The sequence below is a fragment of the Neopsephotus bourkii genome, unplaced genomic scaffold, assembly GCF_033783945.1.
Source record: "Neopsephotus bourkii isolate Nb327-2 ecotype Australia unplaced genomic scaffold, CSIRO-AGI_Nbou_v1 NB_571, whole genome shotgun sequence".
In the NCBI taxonomy this organism is placed as follows: domain Eukaryota; kingdom Metazoa; phylum Chordata; class Aves; order Psittaciformes; family Psittacidae; genus Neopsephotus; species Neopsephotus bourkii.
The window spans coordinates 1-8,656 of NW_026901072.1; the positions used below are offsets into that span (position 1 = coordinate 1).

General features: G+C 63.2%; 2 protein-coding genes across 2 annotated transcripts; one reads left to right on the forward strand and one right to left on the reverse strand.

The window, feature by feature from the left end:
* Window positions 1-81: 81 nt before the first annotated feature.
* LOC133211152 (sulfotransferase 2B1-like) lies at window positions 82-1,729 on the forward strand (the record flags this gene model as incomplete). The annotated part of the gene is made up of 2 exons (XM_061351316.1): window positions 82-274; window positions 1,536-1,729. Coding segments are annotated over 2 exons (387 nt in total), but the record flags the coding sequence as incomplete, so codon positions are not given.
* Window positions 1,730-2,980: 1,251 nt separating this feature from the next.
* Window positions 2,981-8,162, reverse strand: IL11 (interleukin 11). The gene is made up of 5 exons (XM_061351317.1): window positions 8,156-8,162; window positions 6,395-6,576; window positions 5,534-5,620; window positions 4,384-4,542; window positions 2,981-3,145 (listed from the first exon to the last, which is right to left on the reverse strand). Exons 1-5 carry the CDS (start codon window positions 8,160-8,162, stop codon window positions 2,981-2,983), a joined length of 600 nt encoding a protein of 199 aa, XP_061207301.1.
* Window positions 8,163-8,656: the final 494 nt, after the last annotated feature.

The following is an 8,656-nucleotide window of genomic DNA, read 5'->3' on the forward strand; positions in this document are numbered from 1 at the left end:
TCCCGTTCCCATCCCGTTCCCCTCCCGTTCCCCTCCCGTTCCCCTCCCGTTCCCCTCCCGTTCCCATCCCGGGTCTCCTCTCTCTCCCTCCAGGACCTGCGGGGCAGCGTCGAGCGCCTCTGCGCGTTCCTGGGCCGGCCGCTGGGGGGCGCTGCGCTGGACGCGGTCGTGGCCAACGCCTCCTTCGCGGCCATGAGCCGCAACCGGATGAGCAACTTCAGCCTCTCCCCGCTCTTCATCCTGGACCTGCGGAGGGGACCCTTCCTGCGCAAGGGTGCGGGGGCAAGGGGGGAACGGGGTGGGCACGGGGTGGGCGTGGGGTGGGCGTGGGGTGGGCGTGGGGTGGGCATGGGGTGGGCGTGGGGTGGGCGTGGGGTGGGCATGGGGTCGGCATGGGATGGAGATGAGATAGATGTAGGGTGGGCATGGGGTCGGCATGGGATGGAGATGAGATAGATGTAGGGTGGACATGGGATGGACATGGGGTGGACATGGGGTGGATATGGGATAGGCATGGGATGGGCATGGGATAGATACGGGATGGAAATGGGATAGACATGTGATAGATATGGGATACATATGGGATGGATGGGATATACATGGGATGGATGGGATGCATGGGATGGATGGGATATGGGATACATGGGATGGATGGGATATGGGATACCTGGGATACACGGAATATGGGTATGGGGTAGATGGGATACATGGGATAGATAGGATATGGGCTAGATGAGATACATGCAATAGATGGGATACATGGGATAGATGGGATACCTGGGATACATGGGAAATGGGGTATGGGATAGATGGGATATATTGGAGATAGGGGATAAATGGGATATGGGGTATAGCATGTGGGATATAGGGTATATGGGATTTACGTGGTATGGGAAACGTGGGATATGGGATATATGGGATATGGGATGTATGGGATATATGGGATTTATGGAGTATGGGATATAGGGGTTATATTGGATTTATGGGGTATGGGATATAGGGGAGATATGGGATATGGGATATAGGGGATATGGGATGTATGGGATATGGGATGTATGGGATATATGGGATATAGGGCATATGGGGTATATGGGATACAGGATATATGGGATATATGGGATATGGGATATATGGGATATATGGGGTATGGGATATGGGGTATGGATATATGGGATATATGGGATATGGGGTATGGGATATATGGGATATATGGGATATATGGGATATAGGATATATGGGATATATGGGATATAGGATATATGGGATATATGGGATATAGGATATATGGGATATATGGGATATAGGATATATGGGATATATGGGATATATGGGATATATGGGATATACGGGATATATGGGATATAGGATATATGGGATATATGGGGTATGGGATATATGGGATATAGGATATATGGGATATAGGATATATGGGATGTACGGGATATACGGGCTATAGGGTACGTGGGGTAGGTGATAGGGGGACAGGGCTGTGATGCTCGCGCTCCGGGGGTCTCCATCCCGGCGCCCCCCCGCAGGGATCTCCGGGGACTGGAAGAACCACCTGAGCCCGGAGCAGAGCTCCCGCTTCGACCGCGTGTACCGGGAGCGCATGGCGGGGCTGGGGCTCTCCTTCCCCTGGGACCCCCCCCCCGAGGAGGAGCCCCCCGAGGACCAGGCCCCCCCCAGCTCCTCACAGGACCCCCCCCGAGCCCTGCCCCCCCCGCCATGAGCCCCTCCCCCCCCTCGCATCATTGTGGGGGGAGGGGGGGTTTAATGCCTTAAGGGGGGGTCCTGCCTCCATTGGGGGGTGATGGGGTGTCAATAAAGATGCTCTGCACCCACTCCCCCCCCCACTCCGGAGCACAGGGGTTGGGGTCATTCATTGGGGGCTGGGGGGGTCTTGGGGTGTCCCCCCCCCGGCCCAGTGCTTCCCAATGGAGTGGGGGTGCATCCCCCCATCCCTGCTTGTATCCCTTCACCCTGCCTGCATCCCCCATCCCTGCCTGCATCCCCCCATCCCTGCTTGTATCCCTTCATCCCTGCCTGCATCCCCCATCCCTGCCTGCATCCCCCATCCCTGCCTGTATCCCCCATCCCTGCCTGCATCCCCCATCCCTGCCTGCATCCCCCATCCCTGCCTGCATCCCCCATCCCTGCCTGCATCCCCCATCCCTTCCTGTATCCCCCATCCCTGCCTGCATCCCCCATCCCTGCCTGCATCCCCCATCCCTGCCTGCATCCCCCATCCCTGCCTGCATCCCCCATCCCTGCCTGCATCCCCCCCATCCCTGCCTGTATCCCCCATCCCTGCCTGCATCCCCCATCCCTGCCTGCATCCCCCCATCCCTGCCTGTATCCCCCATCCCTGCCTGTATCCCCCCATCCCTGCCTGCATCCCCCCATCCCTGCCTGCATCCCTCATCCCTGCCTGCATCCCCCATCCCTGCCTGCATCCCCCATCCCTGCCTGCATCCCCCATGCCTGCCTGCATCCCCCATCCCTGCCTGCATCCCCCATCCCTGCCTGCATCCCCCATCCCTGCCTGCATCCCCCATCCCTGCCTGGATCCCCCCATCCCTGCCTGTATCCCCCATCCCTGCCTGCATCCCCCATCCCTTCCTGCATCCCCCATCCCTGCCTGCATCCCCCCTTTTCCTTCCCTTCCCCCTCTTTTTTCTCCCTTTCCCCCCCCCTTTCCCCCCTCCCCCCTCCCCCTTCCCCCCCCCCAGGATCTCTCCTCATCCTCTCACTTCCATCCTTTTATTCCTTCCTCGCTCCGATCCACGACACAAAACGGGGCCGAGCGGGGCCCGAGTCAATAAATAACATCTCCCACACGGGAGGGGACGCGTTGGGGGGTCCCTGAGCGCATGGGGGGGGGGGAGGAGGGGATGCGTTCTCCCCAATAATTAATAATCAATAATTAATTAATTAATTAATAGACTAGGGGCGTGGCCAATAAATAGCAATAAATAGGGGGTCACAGCTTGTTGCGGAGCAGCACCAGGGCCCTCGATGCCCAGTCCAGGTAGAGGTGGAGGCTCTGGAGCACGGCGTGGCCGGCGCGGACCGCGGCCCACGGGGAGCCCGGAGCCGGCAGCGGGGTCTGGGGGGGGCTGGGACGAGGGAGGCTCAAACGGGAGAGCTGTGGAGGGGGGGGGAACACGCGTGGGCATGGGTGGTATTGCGTGTCCATGCGTGTCCACGCGTGTTATTGCGTGTCCATGCGTGTCCACGCGTGTTATTGCGTGTCCATGCGTGTTTTTGCGTGTCCATGCGTGGTATTACGTGTTTATGCGTGCCCATGCATGTCCACGCGTTGTATTGTGTGCTCATGCGTGGTATCACGTGTCCATGCGTGTTTATGCGTATCCACGCGTGGTATTGTGTGGTCATGCGTGGTATTGCCTGTCCATGCGTGTTTATGCGTGTCCACGAGTGGTATTGCATAGTCATGCGTGGTATTGCGTGTCCATAAATGTTTTTGCGTGTGCATGCGTGTCCACGCGTGGTATTGCGTGTCCGTGCGTGGTATTGCGTGTTTATGCGTGTTCATGCGTGTCCACTCGTGGTATTGCGTGTTTATTCGTGGTATTGCATGATCAAGCGTCGTCATGCGTGTCCATGTGTGTTTATGCGTGGTCACGCCTGTCCACGCGTGATATTGCGTGTTTATGCGTGGTATTGCATGTCCACGTGTGGCACTGCGTTATCATTGATGTTCGTGCGTGTCCACGCGTGGTATTGCGTGTCCATACGTGTTTATGCGTGTTTATGCGTTGTATTGTGTGTCCAAGCGTGGTTATGCGTGGTACTGCGTGTCCACGCGTGGTACTGCGTGATCATGCGTGGTATTGCGTGTTTATGCGTGTTCATGCGTGTCCACTCGTGGTATTGCGTGTTCATGCGTGGTATTGCGTATCCATGCGTGTCCATGCGTGGTCATGCGTGGTATTGCGTGTCCACGCGTGTTTATGAGTGTCCACTCGTGGTCATGCATGTGCGAGCTCACGCGTGTGCCGCGGGCGAGCTCAGCGCGGGGGAAGCCCCGCCCATTCCCCCCCAATCCCCGCCCCGAAACCCGTCCCCGTTCGTACAGCTGATCAATGCCCCGCCCCCATTCACGCACGCCTCTCCCATTGGTAGAAGCCACGCCCCCTTGTCTAAGCCCAGCCCGGACGCGAAGCCCGCCCCCATTCATCCAGGTGAGAGAAGCCACGCCCCCATTCCCACCCGGCTCTCCCATTGGTGGAAGCCCCGCCCCGCCGCGAAGCCCGCTCCCATTCGTCCAGGTGAGCGCAGCCCCGTCCCCACGCCCCCGTCCCCGCCCCTTCCCCGCCGCACCGCCTCGCCATTGGCCCGTCGCCGCCAAGCCCCGCCTACCAGCAGGTCGAGGCTCCGCCCCAGGCGCTCCAGGCGCGCCAGCAGCGCTCCCAGCTCCGGCTCCAGCGGGCGCAGCGCGGGCCCCGCTCGGCGCAGCCACTCCAGGTGCCGCCGGTACCGCTGCAGGTCCGAGCTCAGCCGGGCCAGAGCCGCCGCAGCCTGACCCGCACCGGGACCCGTCAGGGACCGGAGCCGGGGGGGGGGAACAGGACCCACGGGGGGAACCGGAGCCGGGGGGGGGGAACAGGACCCACGGGGGGAACCGGAGCCGGGGGGGGGGGGGAACAGGACCCACGGGGGGAACCGGAGCCGGGGGGGAACCGGACCCATGGGGTGACAGGAACCCAATGGGCGGGAACCGGAGCCATGGGGGGGACCCGAACCCATCCCGGGGACCCAAACTCTTCGATTGGGACTCAGACCCATGGGGGGGAACCGGAGCCGTGTGGGGAACCGGACCCATGGAGGGACAGGAACCCATGGGGGGGAACCGGACCCGTGGGGGGAAACGGACCCATGGGGGGACAGGAACCCAATGGGGGGGAACCGGAGGCATTGGGGGACCCGAACCCATCCCGGGGACCCAAAGCATTGGATTGGGACTCAGACCCATGGGGGGGAACCAGACCCGTGGGGGGGAACCGGACCCATGGGGGGGAACTGGACCCATGGAGGGACAGGAACCCATAAGGGGGACCCGAACCCATGAGGGGGAACTGGAGCCATGAGGGGAATCGGAGTCATGGGGGGGGACCGGAGCCATGGGGGAGAAACGGAGCGGTGGGGGGAAACGGACCCATTGGGGGACAGGAACCCAATGGGGGAGAACCGGAGGCATTGGGCGGAACCAAAGCCATGGGGGGGACCGGAGCCATGGGGGAACCCGAACCCATCCCGGGGACCCAAACTCTTCGATTGGGATTCAGACCCATTGGGAGAACCCGAACCCATCGTGGGGACCCGAACACACGGGGGGATCCGAACCCATGAGGGACCCCGCTTAGAGACCCCCTTGAGGACCCGGACCCCCGGGGGGGGAACCCAAACACTCGGGGGGGGTCCCGCTGCCCATTGGGGACCCCACGGCCCCCCCCATCCCCTTCCCAATTGGACCCCCCCATCCCCACGCGTGTCCCTTCCCGCTCCCAACCTGGATATTGGCGAGCTCCAGGGCGCTCATGGAGAGCACGGGCAGCGAATCCAGTTTATGCTCCCCCTCCGCCGGGAATCGCGATTTCTGTCGGCGACATAAATGGAAAGCGGGGGGGGGGGGGGGGGGGGGTGTGTCACCCAATGCGGGGGCACCAAGGGGGGGGGTGGGGATGGGGATGGGGATGGGATGGGGATGGGGATGGGATGAGGATGGGGATGGGGATGGGGATGGGGATGGGGATGGATGGGGATGGGGATGGGGATGGGATGGGGATGGGGATGGGATGGGGATGGGATGGGGATGGGGATGGGATGGGGATGGGATGGGATGGGGATGGGGATGGGGATGGGGATGGGGATGGGGATGGGATGGGGATGGGGATGGGATGGGATGGGATGGGGATGGTGATGGGATGGGGATGGGTGGGGGTGGGGATGGGATGGGGATGGGGATGGGGATGGGGATGGGGATGGGGATGGGGATGGGGATGGGGATGGGATGGGATGGGGATGGGATGGGATGGGATGGGGTGGGGGTGGGGATGGGGTGGGGATGGGGTGGGGATGGGGATGGGGATGGGGATGGGATGGGGATGGGGATGGGGATGGGGATGGGATGGGATGGGGATGGGGATGGGGATGGGGATGGGGATGGGATGGGGATGGGGATGGGTGGGGATGGGATGGGGATGGGGATGGGATGGGATGGGGATGGGGATGGGGATGGGGATGGGGATGGGATGGGGATGGGGATGGGATGGGGATGGGGATGGGATGGGGATGGGGATGGGGTGGGGATGGGGATGGGATGGGGATGGGGTGGGGATGGGGTGGGGATGGGGTCGGGGTTGGTACCCACGAGGAGTGCGAGGAAAGCTTTGGTGTCGCCGAGCAGCGCCTTGGCGAGGCTGACGATGGCGTCGAGCTCGGTGCGGGGGTCCGGGGGCCGCGGGCGGGGGGGGCCCGCAAGGCCCGGGCACGGCCCCAGCCACAGCCCCGGCCACAGCCCCAGGAGAGCGAACAGCGCCCGCCACGGAGCCCCTGCGGACACGGACACGGACACGAGTGGGGCGGGGGGGGCACATCCAGAGCGGGGGATTCTGGGATACAGGGGGGAAGAGGGGGGGTCCCGAGTGGGGTATGCGGGGATAATGGGTGGGAGACCCCCGTTAATGGGGATAAACCCGAGTGGGAGGATTCCAAATGGGGGATCCCAAATGGGGGGGATCCCGAGTGGGATAAGGCTGGGATAACGAGTGGGGGATGGCAAAAGGGGGGAATCTTAAATGGGGGGATCCCGACTGGGATAACCCTGGAATAAGGATTGGGGGATGACAAAAGGGGAGGGGGTCGCGGTGTTCCCGAGTGGGATAATTCCGGGATAACGAGTGGGATAATCCCGAGTGGGAGACTCTGAGTGGGGGGATCTCAAATGGGGGATCCCGAGTGGGATAATCCCAGGATAACGAGTGGGAGACCTCCAGTGAGGGGATCCCGAGTGGGATAACCCCGGAATAAGGAGTGGGAGATGGCAAAAGGGGGGGGGATCGCGGTGTTCCCAAGTGGGATAACCCCGGAATAAGGAGTGGGGGGATGACAAAAGGGGGGGATCCCGGTGTTACTGTGTGGGATAATCCCGGGATAACGAGTGGGGGACCCCCAGTGAGGGGATCCCGAGTGGGAGATTCCGAGTGGGGGGATTGCAAATGGAGGGATCCTGAGTGGGATAATCCCGGGATAATGAATGGGGGATCGCAAAAGGGGGGGGGGGGGGTCCCGGTGTTCCCAAGTGGGGTAATCCCGGGATCCCGAGTGGGGAGACCCTGAATGGGGAGACCTCGCATGAGGGGATCCCTAAGGGGATGCTCCCGGTATTCCCGAGAGGGGGATCCCGGGGTCCAGAGTGGGAGCCCCTGAACGGGGGGGGGGGGATCCCGGGATTTCGGGCTCAGGATCCCGTCATTCCCGGCCCTTCCCGGTGGGATGGAGCCGGGGGGGGCGGCGCGTCCTGTGCGGTCCAGGCTGGAAAGTTTGATGCGGGTGAGTCAGGGGCGGCCCCAATGGGGGGGGGCACACACCGGAGCGGGGGGGGGGTTGGGATGGGGAGGGGGGGTCCAGGATATGAACCCCTCCCCATTGACCCCCTTCTGCCCCACTTATTGACCCCCACACCCCCCCCACACATTGACCCCCCTCTGCCCCACACATTGACCCGCAGACACCCCACACATTGACCCACATCCCCCCCCTCCTCGCTCTGCCCCACACATTGACCCCCCCCCCCACACCTCTGCCCCACACATGGGGGGCGGAGCCGCCGCGGGCGGGGCAGGTGCGCGCCGGGGCCGTTTGTGGCTTTGAGGCGCGGCGGCAGCTGCCCGCGCCCCGAGGCCACGGGGATGGACGCGCCCGGTCCCGCCGTTGGCGGAGGGAAGGGGGGGGGGGGTGTTTGTGGGGGGAGGGATGTGGGGCAGGATCCATCCGTGGACACCCCCCCCCCCCACTCTATGTTATGGGGGGGGACGGGACGTGGTCCCCAACCTCTGGGGGTCCCCCTCCTCCAATCACGACCTCCCACTCGTGTCCCGTCCCCCCCCATCATCAGAAGCGTGGCACTTACTTGTCATGGCGGGGCCGGAGGGTGCCCCCACGGGGCCGGGATGGGACCCACGGGTGGGGGGGTGAGGATGGGGATGTGGGGGGGGGGGTTGCACAAGCGCGGATACAGGCAGGGATGGGGAACGGGAACGGGGCAAAGCGCGGAGCCGGGGGCACGGGGCCGCTCAGCTTGGAACGGGGCAGGGGCTCGGATGCGGTTCCAACGCTTCCACGCAGCCAAAAACGCTTCCACGCACCCGAAACTCGCTCCCGAGGCCACGGCCGCGCTCCCACTTACCCGCTCACGGCCACGTTCGCGCTGTCACAGCCCCGTTTCCACTCAGGGGCACACCTCCAAACGTCCACGCACCCCAAAAACGCTTCCACGCACCCCGAAAACGCTTCCACGCACCCCGAAAACGCTTCCACGCACCCCGAAAACGCTTCCACGCACTCAAAACACGCTCCCGGTGCCACGGCCGCGCTCCCCCTTACGCGCTCACGGCCACTTTCCCATGCACCC

What these genes read in the sequence shown, in the direction of transcription:
- IL11 (XM_061351317.1), bottom strand. An exon ending in TGGAGCTCGCCAATATCCAG is followed by an intron (nt 4,543 to 5,533) that starts GTTGGGAGCGGG and finishes GGTGCGGGTCAG; the next exon opens with GCTGCGGCGGCTCTGGCCCG. An exon ending in GGCGGAGCCTCGACCTGCTG is followed by an intron (nt 3,146 to 4,383) that starts GTAGGCGGGGCT and finishes CCCCCTCCACAG; the next exon opens with CTCTCCCGTTTGAGCCTCCC.